The sequence below is a fragment of the Drosophila albomicans genome, chromosome 3 (assembly GCF_009650485.2).
Source record: "Drosophila albomicans strain 15112-1751.03 chromosome 3, ASM965048v2, whole genome shotgun sequence".
Taxonomy (NCBI): domain Eukaryota; kingdom Metazoa; phylum Arthropoda; class Insecta; order Diptera; family Drosophilidae; genus Drosophila; species Drosophila albomicans.
Genome location: NC_047629.2, coordinates 10365887 through 10383940, shown reverse-complemented (window position 1 = coordinate 10383940; position 18054 = coordinate 10365887). Strand labels below are relative to the sequence as shown.

Here is an 18054-nt window from a genome sequence, read left to right as displayed (position 1 = left end):
GAAAGCCATTTGCGTTGCCAAACGCATTTTAATAGCTGCAACGCAGCAACAACATCTGAGCTATATCAAATTATAAAAATAATATAATAATAATAATAATAATGGTGCTGTTGTTGGGAGCATAATAAACTCATGTGATGTGATTTTATGATGATGTGAGCGATGTTCCCCTCCCGAGTCTGAGGTCCATTTTTAATGGGTATTTTTGTGAGCTCTGCATTTATATGTAATAAAAACGAAATGATGTCGGGATGCGGCAGAAGCGTTAAAACCAATTTACAGATAGCCAGCCAATTCTTGACGAAATTCGAAAGAGGAGGAAAATCGAAAAGAAATATAAAAGAAACTAATTGCAATTTTCACACTCGACATTCGCCGCGATAAGTGAGAAATATGGGCCCAAAATGGCCCAATGTCTGAATGGTTGAATTGCGTGCTAAAAACACTTACAACAACGAGTTAGATTCAGTTTGTCTTCGTTTTTTTTTTTTTTTTTTTTTTTAGCCTTTTTGGCCAGGTTAAGAAAGAGCTGGCTGTTGAGCAGACAGTTTAGCTGACTCACGACTTGGCCACAATTTGACTTCTCTTTTAGCACCAACGTTGCAGCGTCGCACAAAATGAAACCAAGTCAGCCACAGAGGCATTTCAATCAGCTCTCTGCTGCTGATGCTGCTTAGCAACGTGCCATGACTAAATTGTTGGTACTGATGATGGTACCAAAAATAACTGGGGACCAGAGACTAGAGACTGAGCCAACCAGAGACCGGAGAGACTGGAGACTTGAGACCATACTCAATGGCCAATAGTCACAATCCATTGTGCATTGTGCAAAATTAGCCACATTTATGAGCATGAACGAAAAGCATTTCTAAGCCTGAACCCAAGTCGAAACGTGTGAACGTGAACTGGTAATCGATGAGCATTGGGAATGAGCATTGGACATGGCTTGGACTTGGATTCGATTCCAATACCAATTCCAACTCGAGCGTTGGCTGGCTGGTTAAGCCACAGTGCTCACTTTTGGTACGTGCACAAGGTCAAGTTGTTTATGGCCAAGCACTTGATATTCGATATCATCGACACTCCATGCCGTGGCCAAATCCATTTTGGCCACATTTGAGCTCGTTTTACCTCTGCTTCTGCTTTTCTTTTTCTTTCCATTTCCTTTTGTGTGCCGATTTATGAATATGTATGAATTTTGCTGATGAAGTGCTCTGAAAAGTGCAGAGCTATTGAATTTATTTGATTTTGAATTTATTGTCTGAACGTTTCGTTCGCTTGTTCCCCTCCTCCACTCACTCCGCTCTTTGCCATGCGGCCTTTGTTCCGTTATTATTATGCTGCAATGTGGCGGCGGTTGTTGCAAGTCGTTTACGCTAACGATTTCGTAGCCCTCGAAATTGATTTCGTGTCGCTTGAAGTTGCCAAGTCAATATTTAAATGAAACTTCAAAAATTAATATGAGGACTCAATTGTTTTTGTGCTTAAGATCTTGAGGTTTACTTAATTACAATTTAAATTATGAGAACTTTAGCACAATTTTTAATTGCAAAAGTCAAAACAGCTTAACTATTTCGTATGAGACTTAAATCTTTTACAAATGTTTTTTTTTTATATTTTACAAAGTAAAATCATTAGAATATTTTAAACTTACCATTTAAAAAATATAAAACAAATAAAAAAATTGCAGTCAAGAAAGAAAAGAAAGATAAAGTACTGCAAAAATATCAAAATAATATAAGAAGAGTAAAATATAAATTAGATTCCCACTGCATATTTTTAATAAAACCATATTATATAAATATACCTTACAAATACTTAAATATAAATGAGATACCCGCTACCCATTTTTCATTTCACCAAATTCTACAAATATACTGTAAAAATACAAAATATAAGTGAGATACTCTGTATACATTTTTAATAAAAACCATTTTCTACAAATATACTGTGAAAATACCAAAATATAAATGGGATATCCCGATATCCATTTTTGATAAAACTTATTCGTATACCAAAATATACCAACGACTATATTTGGTATATCGTTAATGTACTACATTCAAAATATACCAAACAGTTCGAAATATACCAAATTGTCAGCCATTTACTTCACAAAGTGTAAACTTAGGGAGAATTCTTTATTTAAAATATACCACGGCATAACGAAATTGTTCATGGAAATTGTTCTATACATCTAGCGTTTTTCCATACCTAACTATTTGCATACTCTATCAGAAAGTGAAACAAAATATATTGTTCTTAGAGTCAGCAAATGTAAGTATCATTTATCTCTCCCTCAGCTTATTATGTTTTGAAATTGACTTTCAAGACTTAATGCTTAATGTGTGAAATTTAAGTGATATACTTTATCAGGCGATCGTCATAACAGAACCGGTAAAATCACATTCCGATATCGTGTATCTGGATCTGGAGAACATCGCAGTTGGAAATTGATTCTCTGTTTTATGAGTTCAAATAATAAGCGAACGCATCAGTTACGAGTTCTATTATAAAGAGGGTATCAGGTATTCGACCCCTCGCAATTGAATAATTTGTGTTTCCTGTTAACTTTAAGCACTTTCGATTTGCCTGCGGGGCGAACGATGACATCGCTTTCATTTCATGTCAGAGAATCGAATCCAGATTTGTGTTTTGAGATTTGCGGTGTCATTTGAAATGCTCTTCACACAGTGGATACCAAAAGTATGTGCTGTAGACTTGTATATGGTAACTATTTTACTATATGCTGATGATTCTCGAAAGCAAAAGTTATGCAGTCAGTCCCCCTTTTTACAACCCTTTCCCCCATCGATTGAATATTTTGCTGTGTTTGTTTTTTTTTGGTCTACCGTTTTCGCCTTCACTTTCCATTTTAGACATTTGCAAATTTGCATTTTGTTGTTATTGAATATGTATGACATATACAGAGCTAAAGAGAGAGAGAGAGAGAGAGAGAGAAACAAAAAAGCAGACACAGCAAATACAACAATAGTAAAAACAACAATATGCTCACATTTGTCCCACGTATTTCATTTAATTTCTGTATCGTGTATTTCATTTCAATCGGCTTTTGCTTTTGCTTTTCATTTGGCGCGACTTTCGCGCACCAAAAATCCAATTTGCATATGGAGGGCATCGTGGTTGTCAGGGCTGGTGGCAACTACATGGCAACTATGTGGAGGGGGGATAACGAAAAAGAAGAAGAAGAGGAACGTTCTATCGAGTCTGGGATGAGATGATGATGGTGGCGAATCCTAAGCGTTTGCCATCAAATTAATGCGCCCAAAAGTCGAGGCCAGAAATTGAAAATAAAACGCGCACAGATTGAAAAAGTGAGCAAAGTGAGGCGGCAAATGAAACGTGTCCTGTGCCAGGATCTGCGACGTGACCTAGCTGTAAAGTGGGCGCAGGTGGACACCAACAACAACAACAGCAACATCGACAACAACAACAACATCGACAGCTTCTACCTACCCACAAGCTGGGCAGTAGAAAAATGTTTAATAGAAAAATTATGCACTGATTTGTATTTGGTCTTAATCTTTTTTTTCTGCTGCTGCTGCTTGTCTGCTCCTTCTCTCAATTTTTTTCTTTTGGCTGTTGGGGGCTGTGTCATTTTCATGGCTGGCTGACTGGCGCTTATGCAAATCGCGACACAGGAGCGGAGCGGAGCGAACAGGCGCAGGACAGGCGCAAAAGGACAAAACCGTAGCAAGTTCCGAGACGAAGAAGAAATCGCAATCGAAATAAATTGCCAAAGTGTCGTCTGCACTGCGATGCGAAGCCGGTGGAAAAGGCGGGGGAAGAGGAGGTGGGAACGTGGGCGTTGCCGGGTCAGAGCGGCTATCGATGGCAGCAATTTCCGGCAGCAAAAGAAAGAGAGAGAGAGAGAGGAAATGCCAACGCAAATGTCCTGTTACATGGCAGAGCGCCTCCTCCGGCTCGCCACTGTTTTTTTTTTTTTGTTCTCTTCTCCCTTTCTGGCTGCCACCTCCCCGCACTCAAGTGTCGTAAAAACAAACGCCAAATCCGCCGCATCAAATTGGCTAAAACAAATTAAAAAAATAAGTATAAACTGAATTGGAAACCGTCGAGAAGAAATCCAAGTCGACGAACGATTCGAGTTTTCTTTTCTTTTTTTCTGCTTTTTTTTTGTTAGCTTTTGCTTTACGCATAACATTTGCAGTTAGTGGCGACGTCACGCTGCCACGCCCCCAAAACTACTAAAGCACTTTTAGAACAATGACGGCTGCAAACTTTATGCCCCAGCACCTTCGTTTCTCCGCTTCTGCAAGTGGATTTTCAAGTGTCTCCAAGATCTCCCCACGCACCGTTCGATTTGTCAACGATTTCAAATGGGTTGCATTTTTATTGGCAAAGCGCTGGAATTTCATTTTATTGGCCATTTTGGGTGACCTTCCATGCTAAAGCTGAACCCGAAGTCTTGGCTGCCGTCTGAATTCTGCAGATACCCTAGAAAAGTGACACAACAGGTGTATAGAAGATGGTTTAAATTTTCAATCCTTGCTCAAAAAACAAACTGAAGTTTTCTTGCATGCACTTCTCTATTAATCAGACTATATAATAGCTTTATTCGATTTTTAGTTCGCAGCTACACTGAAAAAATACAATTTTGTAAAACCAAGAACATTCGTCTTAAGAATTGTGTTCTTAAAATAAGACCACTTTAAGAACAAATTTTTAAAATGCCAATTTCGCAATATAATATCAAAAATATTAGACTTAGGTTTTAAAATTTTGTAATCCATCGAAATTCCTGTAAAGTTTTTATCTAGATTTAAGTGTTTTCGATTTTTCTCCTTATTAATAAGAATATGGTTCTTAAAATTGTTCTGATGCTTCTTATAGACCAAAATTCGTATTACTTAGTATTTAATAATTTTAAACACATAATGAATTACATTATTTTGAACTTTCATCACTTTTACTGAGTATCTTCAAGTCGTGCCGTTGCCAAATTGCAAGGCGAGTTTTCGCTTTTTTTTTGCCGAACAAAAATTCCGCAGTAAATTGCGCTTGCCAGCCAAGTTTTTGCATAATTTGAATTGTTCGCTGTTATTGGTTTTGTGTGTTGAGTTTTTTCTCGGTCTTTTGCAGTTCGTTTTTTACAATTTTCTGGCGCTTCGGCTTATTGCAAATTCAATTTGTAGACTCTGTCTGTCGTCAGTTGCCAGTTGCAGTGTTGCTGCTATAACTGAATCTGATTCTGAATTGAATTATTTTCTTTAATTGGCGGCCTAGCTCTAGAGAAGAGAGTGAGAGAGAGGACTAGAGCGTCTTGAGAGGCGACCCATAAGTGGCTGGCACAAAGATAAACGAGGCCCAAGCACCGCAAATTGCTGTGGCAGCTCCTCAAGATCTCGACTCTCTCAATTCAACTCCACAAATGGGGTTAATGGGCACGACTTGGACTCGAGTTGAGTTGAGTCTAGTCTCAAGACTGCAACTTGGACTGAAAGCGAATGCATTTAGCTGCAATTACATGGCAAATATCAAAATCAACTTTGCAACAAAAGCTTTTCCTTTGTGTGGCGATTTTCTTTTTGCGTTTGAGTTTTGCGTGCAATTAATTTTCCCAACACTCTTCAAGTGCTGTCCTGATCTCCTGCTGTTTACTGTGTTTTCCTGTCATTAACTCTCGCAAGACTCGCAACTGATAAATGTCTGTAAATATGGCACTTTCACACTCAGACAGACAGACAGACAGACAAACATCACGTTGTGTCTCCCTTTGAAGTGTGTTGCGCTCACTTGAAGAAATCCCATGCCACATTTCAGCAGGTGTCATAAACATAATTCACATCATGACGCACATAACAAATTTAATAATTACACGAGGGTCACACAACTTGATGGTGAAATTCTTTAAAAAAAAAACTAAACTTAGGTAAGACTAACTTGTAAAAGGCCTAAGTTAATGATTGACCTAGAGACGAATGTCATTATGTTTTTGAGAGCACTTAACAATCGCATTATTTGCTTGCAACATTTTCAGCTAATGAATTCTAAAGACCATCAACGAATTAGTCATTGAGAATTCGTTTACCTTTTGTCAGCTCTTTGATATATGAATATATCTCTCTGGCTTATAAAGACAATCGACACCTTTGACGGAGCCATAAAGTACTCAAAAAATACTGTTGATTCACTGCTGATTCACGAGTACACTCACTCGACTGCATACAAAAGAAGGCAAGCAGTCAGTCAAGTCAGTTTATGACCCTGGTCGATTCGTTCAGCTGCCGTATTTCTCAACCATAAAGCATATATTAAGCCACATCTCTCAGCGAGCTGTTGAAATCGCTTTCTGCGACACATGCTTTGTTCTTTCAACTTGTTAAATAATAGTAAATTATCTCTTTACTAGAAGGGGGCGAGGGCGAAATTTGTGGCACAAGCGTGCATGCCACAGAAAATCCATTTGGTGCTAAATTAAATCACTTGAAGATGCCATCGCTGCGATATTAAAAGCGCATAGAGAAGCCAAGTGAAATCTGAAAACTGAAAACTGAAAAAGGGGAAGCAAGAGACTGTGTGGAGCGATTCAGCGAATAGAAAAACAAAAACAAGCAAAGGCGAAGCGAAGACAGCGACAACACAGCGACAGCAACAACAAATTGAAATGACCTACATAATGGCCAAGAGCAGCAACAAACGCAACGCTTGGTGGCATGATTATTATTATTGTTGCCCATCATCATAGAGCGAGAGAGAGAGAAACGACGACAACTGCATGAATGAATGAACCAACCTCATCATGAGCTAACGAGCAATTTAAGAATTTAATTTATATATATAAACATAGCTACAGATACAGATACAGATGCAGCGACAGCTAGAGATACTGCTACGACTGCCGCTTGCAACATGACAGCGACCAGCAGCAACAGCAGCAGCCTTTGGAGCCTAATGACGCTGCCACTTAAGTGTGTTTCATGTTGAATACGTGTGTGTGTATGAGTGTGTGTGTGCGCGCCACATTGGCTGCGGTTCTTTCGTATGCTGACTGCGTCTGCGGTAGCTGCTGCTGCTGTTGCTGATGTCGCATTGGCAACATGTAAAAGTAATCGCCAACCCGGATGCTTGGCAGCCAAACGCTGCTGTTGCTGTTGCTGCTGCTGCCATCGTCATGACTGTGCCACATGAAAGCCAGAAATTAGAAACGGATCTGAAATTAGAAATGCCTCAAACCAAATGCAACTGTTGTTGTTGTTGCTGCTGCTGTTGCTGTCAACGTGGCTGTTTCACTTGGAGTCCCAGTCGCAGTTCTCCTGTCTGGTCACGACGTTTGGCACTTGTTCCCAGCATAATCATCTCTCTCTGTGTATGTGTGTGTGTGTGTGTGGGTGACATTTATATATATTGTATACAATATATAAATTCGATATGTGCAACAAACTCCAACTCGTATATGGCTGTATTAAGTATACGTCGAGTATTCTGACAGCTGGCTGCCGCCTGCGCCACAGTTTACACTTGGCATGCTGCCCTATATACGCCAATATAAATTCCCCCTCAACTGCCCTCCCTTTTCCCCCCATCTCTGTGGCTGGCTGTCCATGTGTGGGTGGCGGCAGTTGTTGGCAGTGCAATGATTGCATTTTATGCATTCAAAAATTGGCAATAAACGCGTTCGCCGCTGGCAAACTTTGTCTGCAGTTATAGCCCCGTTTTGCCATCGATGGACACAGCGCCAACAACAACAACAATAACAAAAAGAGCAAACGACAACAACTTTGCCATATAATCTTTTACGCGCACATTAAGCTCACTTACGAGCGAGTTCACGACAATGGCAAAGAGATAGCTGGAGACAATGTTCGAGAGTTGGCCAACAACGACTGCGAGACTCGGCGGCACCTTGTGGCATAGACAGGCGACTCTCTGTGCTCTGTTCTGTGCTCTGTTCTGTGCTCTGTGCTCTCAGCGAGCAACTCGAAAGTGCCAACTGTTAAAATCCCAAATGACAGCAGCTGAAAGTGCTCGTTAAGCTTTGGATTACACTTTGGTTTATGTGCTCAGAATATGTTAAATGTACTAAGTTGCTCGCTCTACTTTCGACAAGCTTTTTGATTTGACTTTGCAACTCTTGGCCAACAAATTAAATAATTTCACTAGCTGCAAGCGCAGTTCAATTGTAACGAATATACTATGTGACTTCTTGTGAATCATATGAAATAATCACTTAATATTGCATTTTAAGATCATTTGAAATAAGTGAGCTGAGTTAGCGCCTTAATCAGAAGATATGTTTTAAGTTTGTTTATTGACTTTCTGACCAGAATAAGTGAAATATTTAAAGTATACTTATTTATACCCTAAAAACGAATACTGCCATAGGTTTTTGCTTTTGTTGACTATCGTGTATACTTTTTACTCTTCGAATGTACTATAGTCCTAATATGCCATAAGAATTTTAACAAACCATAAAATACAAAATATACCAGATTGTCATTATCGATATACAAAAAATAGCCGTTGGTATATCTTAGTAGTTTTTGGTATATTAATTAAGTATATATAAATAGCCGTTGATATATCTTAGTAGTTTTTGGTATATTAATTAAGTATATTTTGAGAATAATACTGCAATGTTTGGCTTTATTTTATTCAAAATGTGTATCTCACAGTCGTGCACACTCTTCTGCAACTATAAAACTGCAGGTAGACTTCTTTTATCGGATTAAGTTAAAAAGGAACTACAATTTCTTGTTACATATTAAGAAAGATATTGTCATTTTTCTGACGAGTATTAAGCTATATCTAGAATTATAAAAAGAACTATTATTTGTTCTATATTAAACAACTTTTTGCAAGAAATGGAAATGATCATCGAAATATTATTATTATTCATTTATTGTATTTTGTTTTCTGATTTTAATTGATCTTAATATTTTCTTTTGCTCCACAATCAAGTTCTGATTTAGGAAGCTTTAAGCTAATGTCATTTTGCTGAAAAGTATTTAGTGCAGCAACAAACAACTCGACAAGTCAGCTTTATATTGTCTGTCCATCTGTCCGTCCGTCTGTCTGTCTGTCTGTCTGTCCATCGTGTCGTGCTCGTGTGTTACGCCCACCACCGGCACTTTAATATAAACTGTGAGGCGTGAAGGCAATGAAGACAGCCGACTGCAATTTAAACTGAACTCAACTCAACTCAACTCGTCTAAACTAAGCTAAACTCAACTGAACTGAACTGCGCTCAGCTAAACTAAACTCGACTCTTTGGCTCTGGCTTTGGCGTCAGTCAAGCGTCAAAGCGTTTTCAGTTTAGTTGTGGAAAACGTTGCCCAAGTTCGGAACACACCCCGCCTCACTGTCTATCCCCACCTCCCCCTCTCAGCTCTGTCTCTTCTCGTCTTCCCAAAGAGTTGTCTTGAGTCTTCAGTTAGTAGGTCAGAAGTTTTCTGTGGCTATGTGTGAAATTGTTACTTTTACTCTAATATTTTAGCTGCTCTTTAAGTACACAAAAGGCAACGTGACTTTGTCTCTTTCGCTTGGATATACTTTATAGTCTCTGTCTGTCTCTGTGTGCTTTCATTTTTATATGTGCAACAGCAGCAGCAGCGACAACAACAGTAACAACAACAATAGAGGTAGCGATTTTAATGCTGGGTGAATGTCATGTTCTGAGACTCAAACGCTGCTCCCGCTTCCCCCAGGCATGAGAGCTACTGGTTTTCATTTTAAGTTAACCCACACAGCGAGACAGAAAGAGAGAACAAAAAGAGAAGACAGAGAGGGAATGATGAGCATATACTTATAAGTAGTAGGTAGAATAAGTCTCAAGTCTGGACAGACACGAGTACTTACTTACATTTACAGACATGTTCGGGTATTATTCACGCACTCTCCTCCTTCCTCTCTCCACTCTTTCCTCTCTCTCTGTCTTTTGAAGAAAATTCTTTGAAGTTTTTAAAGCTGTCGCAGTGTCATGAAATTTAATAGAACACCTGAGCTTCTGAGCTGCTGCTTTATGCGAAGTCTTATGGTTAACACCGAATTGTGAAAAGGAAACGTAGTTGACTTTAAAATTAATAGATTTGATGTATTTAATATTAATTTAAATTCCATTAAATAATCTTACCTGAGTCAGTCAAAGGCCTAAATTCGCTTAGCTCCGGGTCTAAAATTCAGAAACAGAAATCAAGGTGTCTTAATTTCATGCCAAAATAACAAAAGGCCTACAACAAAACAATGAAGAAACTTTGAGAGAACTGGCAACTGGAAAAAATAACAAACTCCATTACAAATCAGAACTGCGGTAAAGTTGAAAAGCGCTCTGTAATTATGCCTTCGGTTTTGCTATTTTATTTTTTTTTTTGGGTTTATTTGGGTTTTGGGTTTGGCGGAGAGTTGAGTTGAGTGGGAGGCAGAGGAGAAGGTGGAGGTGGAAGGGGCGGATTTGATTGAAAGTTGAAAATGGCTTTTTGGGCTTTGCGCTTGGCTTTAAGCAGCGCCCACTTACTACATTTAGTAGAGCAATCTAATCTTGGGTACTGATACCAACTTCGTCCACTCGGAACTAGCATTTTTTTTTTTTTGGGTCTGGGCTCGAGCAAATAAAATGCGAAACAGAAAACGCTTTGTCAGCAAGGCTCAAAGCTTGACTCTAGCTCAAACTCAAACTCAAATTGTATTCATCCATCCATCCATCTGTTTGGGCAGCTCTTGTGAAAAATCATTATTTAATTTGCTATTTTCCATGCTCTTTATTCTCGGCATTCGTTGTCGAAAGAAAATGTGCCAATGTTATTATCTTTAGATGCTTAGTAATATTTCTGTGCACTAATTACCAACACTGACTAGAGCTATGTTATATACAAACATAGCTATTTATATTCATTCGGCCTGCTGTCGATTACCTCATTTATTCGCTTGAATTATGCAACAACGATGGAGTCAAGAAATAGAGAGAGAGAGAGAGAGAGAGAGAGCAAATAAATAAAATATTTATGTTAATTAAATTAATACAAAATTCGCTTTCAGTGTGCGAATTCATTTTCGTCTTCTTTAATTAGTGTATATTTTGCACCTCAATGCAGTCTACACAGTGCCACGCCCCCATCCCTCAGCCCCCCGTACTTGCTTCTATTAGCCAGGCAAAATTTTCATTTCTGTTTTTTTCCGTTTTCTTTTGATTTCTACTTGGCCACTTTTGTTTTCAGAGACGTGTTAATTACACGCCAGTTGCTGATTTCTTTGCGCGATTGCAGACGAAATGCAGTCGGCAATTTGTGTGTCGACTATATAACGAAAAGTTCAGATTTTTCCAGACTTTCATCAGTCTTTCATTATGGCAGTTATATCATCTCGTTTCGGGATATTCCACTTGGTTACGGTTCAGCAAATTAATGTGACAACTGTTTCTCGTATTTCCCCCACGATTGATTATTTAAAACATTTCCCCAGGGATGCAATTTAATTTAATATGAACATTTTGCAACTGGCAATAAATTCATATATTAACATTATATATTGTATTTATACCTTATTTATATATTCAACTTATACAATTTTAACTATAGTCTCAGTTGCGATCAGATACAAATTGTAGAAGTTATTTAAGAAATACTTGTACTTCTGTAATGTCTTTTTGTCTTTGTTGCTTTGGCTGACAATCTGGTATATTTTTCGCTCTATGGTATATTTTGTATGTAGTACTATATCAATATACCTCTTAGTATATATGTGGTATATTAATTTGGTATATTTTAAAATGACTACCGCATTGTTTTGTTTTTATTTAGAATTCGTAGCAGGTATCTCACAGTTGAGCACACTCTTCTATAGCTTTATTACTTTCTTCGTTACATATCTGACAACATTCATTTTGATTTTACATCGATTTTGTTAGGAAAAGACCCTTTGATACTTGTTTGAAATATTCCAATATTTCTTTATAGAATTTTGTGTCATTCCCTTTGATGTGGCAGAGTTTCATCAATTACTCTGCACGTTGCCGTTTCCCACAGCTTCAGTTGCTTTGCATATTTCGTTGCCCCTCCCTCGACTTCGTCCCCCTCTGCTCCACCCCCCGCCGTAAGTCTTAAGTTCTGGGTAGTCGCTGTACTTTTGTGTGTGCGTATTGTGAATGATTTGCTGGAGTTTGAATTGTAAAGAGAACTCAAATTGCAGAGGCCCCATGTCGAGGTGGCAACGACCTCCCAGACACCGACAACCGACGACCGACAAGCGACACCAACAACAAAGAAGCCGCTGGCTGCGGCAACAACGTGTTTGTCTTTGAGTGTGTGTTGCAGCAACGAAGAACGAACAATCGAACTACGGGCAAATGACTAAATGATTGATTAACGTCAAATTAGCATCGCAGCAAGCAACAGCATCGAATAACAATGCTTTAAGATACACATATAGTACACATATAGAACGCTAATGAGGCTGAACTAAATGCATCTCGATTTGAATTGAAGATGCAATTAAAATGTGGTGCGGGGGCGGATCAGAGGAGAGAGCGACTTCCACTGGCAGGTGAAACTTACGTTTTGTAATCAAATAATCAACAAATTGCGCAGTTGTTGTTTGCTTTCGATACTTGTAGCGAAATATCGCGTATACACAAAGTGTCTAGAAGCTACTTAGAAGCATATTATAGTATATCGTCTGTAGTTTTTGTTGGCTAGACTAGAAAAGTAGTTCAGGGGCAGCTTAGCAAAAACAAGTATATCACAAAGAGCATAGAAACAACGCAAACAAGTCAATCAGTATTAATATGAAACGGACAACTGCATTTTAATTTATAATTAATTAATTGCAATTTGTAATTTGCCAGCATTGACACAGTTTTCTGCGCCGCTCAATCACATCATAATTTATGGAAATGAAAAACTTTCCTTTTTTTTTTTTGCTGCAACGCTGTTTTTATTAAAAGCTCACTTTTCCGACTGTCCGCGTCACATTCACAAGCGAATGCACAATTTTCAATTGATTAAGCAATTTCATAGTTTGCCCCACAGTTATAAAGCAACATCCATAGCCATTAAAGTCAATGCCAATGTTTTTGTTGTTTTTGTTGTTGTTGCTTTAAGTTCATTTCGATAAGCACTTTTTAAAAAAAGATTGATTAAAATTTCTGTTCCATAAACAACAGCCTCCTTATATAGATGAATGGAGGACAGAGGGAGGGTCGTAAACTGCTGTCCATAAATTTTCAACAGCTGCCCCTGAGCAATTAGCCAATGTTATATACTATACATGTCTATTAACATTTTATGCGCCATGCACAAATCTCTCAAATGACCAAGGCAAAACTCTGTTTCGTTTAACTCATTTCTTTGATTACGCAAATCCACAAAGCAAAATAACGATCGCAAAACGTGATTTACTGCTTAGCGAAAAACTTAATTATGACTAACTATAAAACTCACACTAAAACCATGTTAAATTGCAAAAAGAACTATAATAATTCTATTTTGAGAATTAGTTTTTGGGATTAAAGAGTGTTAAGTTTATGAGCCAATGAACTTTATTATTCTTAAGGGAAAACTACAAATGAAAAGTTCCATAACCAAAGTATTGATTGTAGAAAGTAAAGTTCTTTTATTTATTGCATGATTAATATTTACTACTTAATCAAAGGCAATTATCACATAGAAAACTGAAACTTAAAGCATCTAAATCTGAAAAAAGGAATCCAACCGAATACTAATTTCATTTTTCACTGAAAAATATATTACAAAATAAAAAGACGAAAGAATGAAGTGAAAATTACAAATGAAATGGAAATTTAAGGAAAGTGCTCCAAACCCGATAGTTGAATATAAAGAGTTCTTATAGTTATTGTTTAATGCTTTCAAACTATTTATACAAAATATTATTTTAAAGGCATCAGGAATATGTATCAATAATTTGTTAACTAAAATAAATTATACACATGTAAAACTGGAAATAAAATACTCTAAATCTTCAATTTTATTTTCAACTGGAAAATCTTTTACAAACTTGTATATAACAAGAGTTAAGAATGCAATAAAATTTGCAATTGAAATGGAAATTTAATACGAGAGTATTGATTGTTGAATGTTATTATAAACACTACCTTATTTTATATATCATGAATATGAATATAAACAAAAAACATCTAAATATAAAACTTTGCATAAACATATTTTATAATAACATCATTATATTTTGAATGACTGGCAAATTTGAAAGAAATAAAATAATTTATCCTAAACCTGGGAAACATTAAGTTTCTGAGCTAATATAAGCTTTATTGTTTTCAGAGGAGAACTGCAGTGAAGAAAGTGTCAAATATTGCTACTTAAAGATAAAGGGCTGTATTCTGTCGAAATATCAATGGCATATATGGCGAATTGAATAGATAAACGTTTTCTCTTAATAAATATAAATTTAAAATAAACTAAAATAAAGACTCGCGGAATATAGCCTGACAATATATTCAGACTATTTTATAAATGATGGTATATTCTTTTACACAACATGAATAAATATTTATCAAGTACATCTGCTAAAGCTGTTCATGTCATATAATTATTGCTATTTAAACCTAACAGTATTCGGACTTATTACTCTAAGACCTGAGACTGTATTTGCTTTGTTCTTTTTGTTTTTGTTGTCGTTGCGCTTATTTGGATCTTTTCTCCATGCTCTGTTCTTTATTTTGGCCGCTTTACCTTTTGCGTTGCTATTTTGCGTACTCATTTCCGTCGAGCTCAGTGCGATGCGCAAAAAAGATCTTATTTATCATGACATGACATGACAGCTGATGAAACATTAATGCCGCGGCCCCTGAACTCTATAACTCCCAATGAACCCTCTCTCTCCCTTTGTCTCTCTTTCTCTCTCTCTCTCTCTCTCTTTCTTAAGCTGCCAGAGTAGCTCACAGTGACAGCTCACATGGCTCCCAGATATAGATATAGACCAAGGCATCAGCTGAAAGAGTCGCGGCGAGGCGGGGAGAGGCGTCAGGTAACACCCTTTTCTTTTGACGGAGCGAGAGTGTTGTGTACATTTAATGGCGCATCATAAAAATCCTCAAAATCCTCGGGCGACAACATCAAATTATGAAACATAAATTTCCGGCTTGCCTTTTTATGCACGTAATTTTCCAACCATTTATCATTCGGCTGCCTAAATTGCTTCGATGACACAAAAGTGGGCAACGTCCCATTGAATTCGAAGGGGGTTTGAGTTCAGTTCTTCATATTGAAGTTGTGAATTGTTGGGGTTGGGGTTGAGGTTGCTGTTGCTGTTGGTGCTGGAGCCAGAGCTGGAGCTCAGGCTGCGACGCAGCTGCTCGCCTATAAATATTTCGGCGTCTAATTGTTTGGCAAGCCCCGAGCTCAGAAAGTGTGTGAGCTCCCCATTGCCATTGCCATTCCCATCCCCTTGACTATCCCCTAAAGGGGTTGTCAACACACACACAAAAGAGACAGAGTCTGTGGCCATAAAGAAAATGCTGCCAGTGTCCGTATCCTTAAACGACTGTCTCCTTCCCACTCTCTTGGTTTCTTCGTCGCCTGTTTCTATGTCTGTGTCCTAATGAATTTACGCACACACATCGTCTGTTGTGTTGCTTTCACTATGGGAAATATGCGAAATTGATGAGTAAAATATCATAGCAAAAATGTAATTGTTGTGTATTTTATTTATTTGGTGAATTGTGTTTAATGAATAGCGACAAAGCTTAGTTTATTTATTAATTATTTGTAAATATTTTTATTTTGTTTAATAAACTATTATGGAGTTTAGCTCATTGTCGATTTATTTGTTAATGGGTTGAAGGGTATTATAAGTCTTCTCCGATCCCATAAAGTATATATATTTTTGAACATCGTCAACAGCTGAGACGATTCACCTGAATCTCAAAGACTATAAGAGTTATAAATATACATATTTATTTTTCGACAGCAATTGTCAATTTGGGTTCATATTTTTACCATGCCCACTTTCGCCTCCGCAAATCAAATTTTTTTTGGTATATTTCAGTACTCTAAATTAATGCATACGCTTCTATATATTTTAGTATACTTACATATCAATTTGGCATATTTTAAAATTAATACCGCACTGATTTGAATTTATTTGAAATGGGTAGCGGGTACTTCAAAGTCTTATACACTCGACCACAGCTTTCTTATTTGATCGTTTTATGTATGAGAGTACTATACTTACATCTATTAAGCTGATTGTAAACGACATTTAAAACTTGTGCCCGTTTACAAGCAAGTCTCGAAAATGTCTTTCACGTTAAGTTAATCGTAATTTTCTAATTATTTTCTTTCATATTATGTTTGAGTGTATTTACAAGCTATTAAGCTGACATACTAATAATTATGACTACAACTTTTAGCCATTATTAAAGGCTTGAACACACTTATGTCTGGATTAGGAACCCGGAACATCGTTGTTATTAGAAATTCACTGCCAAGGTTAACATTACCACATAATTTTGTATAATTAATGTATAATTTTGCTAACAAAAGATCTACAAATATGTTTGGTACCTCAAAAATTGTTTTAATGTTCCTCATTTAATATTTGGTAATAATTATGATAATCTTGTAGTTTTTAAGTTGTCCACAGCAAATGTGTTTATTATCCCACTGTGCATTGTCGGCGTCTTTTAGTGTTACTCCTGCAGCGTTGACTGCGTCGCATAAATTGTCCTTGCTCCTTTTTGTGTGTGTGTGTGTGCGTCGCTTGGCAAATGCGCAAAATATTCTACGCTTTTTGGCCATCCGCATCGCATCGCATCGTTTCTTCAGTTTCAGTTTCAGCTTCAGTGTCAACTTCATCTCCAGCTGAAACTCATCCTTGTGCTTGGTGGCATCGTCATCATCTGTTCGTTTGGTGGACTAACTGTCGTCTGCCTGTTTTATTGTGTGTGTTCGGTGCGAAAATTTTGGTCTTTCAGCTCATAAATCAAAAACATTACAACAATTGTCGCACACTCGCTGCGCTTTTGTTGCCTTTTCGCCTTGCCTTGCCATTGCCTTGCCACTGCCAATTTGCACGCGTTGCGAAACCAAAAACAGCTGCCAGGTCCTGTTTCTGTTTTCTGGCCATGGCAAGTGTCCTTGCTGCCCACCTGCGCATGGTGAAGGAAACCCCGAATAACTCTTCGCTCTTTCTCACTTTTCACTCGCACAAATTTCACAAAAATTGTTGCCAGCTGCAGTCGGAAAACTAACAAAAGAATTGTTTATTCTTTGCAGATCCCCCTCGGAGCGTTCCGGAAAAGGCTGTTGTGGCCAATGGTTTGCTGGACCGCCGCTGCGCGCCCTCATTGCTGTTGTCGCTCTGGGGGGCGTGGCCTGTGCCCTCGGTGGCGCAGCGTTGGGCGCCACAGGCTTGGCTGGACCCCCAAATTCGCATCTGACGGCGGCCCTTTTGATGATTGGTAAGTGTATTTCGCATTCGTATAAAATGGCACATACAAAATTATGTAATAAATAAGCGAACAGCTTTGTGAGTGTACATGTGTGTGCGTGTGTGTGTGGTGTACTCATTCACATATGGACAAAAGTCGAACAATTGATGAGGCCACAAAAATGGCATTAAAACGTCGCGTCGACGATGTTTACACAAGTCGCACATTTGTTGCCATTACTCGTACTTTACTTATACTCGTATATATGTATGCTGTTATTGTTATTGCTTGTTTGTTGTTTGTTGTCTGTTTGCCTCACACAACACAATTTTCACAATTATAACAGCCTTTGTTGCTGCCCTTTTGGGGGGTTGGTAAGGAGGGGGGAGAAGCGTCTGCCTGACCCAGTTCGAAGAACAAACAAATTTGTAAAGACACAAAATGTGTCAATATTGCCAGAGTATTTAGTTCCGGTTACAGAGTTTTATCAGTCCTATAATAGTGCATATATAGTATACCGATAGATAGTAAACAACTTTATTGACTTGCTGTGGGCAGTTTACTCGCAGATGAATCATTTTTGGAGCAATCACTTTTGCGAACTGATGTCGTAAACGTGCCAAGTTTACAGAGCACTAATTGCTTCGGATAGACAACAATGCAGCTAGATGATA

The 18054-nt window shown here is 37.9% G+C and overlaps 1 protein-coding gene across 2 annotated transcripts in view; it reads left to right on the top strand.

Annotated features, from left to right (window-relative positions):
- Window positions 1-18054, top strand: part of LOC117568191 (uncharacterized protein DDB_G0283357) — a 57216-nt gene that overhangs the window by 29617 nt on the left and 9545 nt on the right. The window contains exon 3 of one of the 2 annotated variants that reach the window (XM_034248649.2): window positions 17226-17410. In XM_034248649.2, the coding sequence (XP_034104540.1) occupies window positions 17226-17410 (185 nt within the window). Of the gene's footprint in view, window positions 1-6391; window positions 6477-17225; window positions 17411-18054 lie in introns of those variants that run through there. The other variant, XM_052004654.1, reaches the window with a different exon arrangement.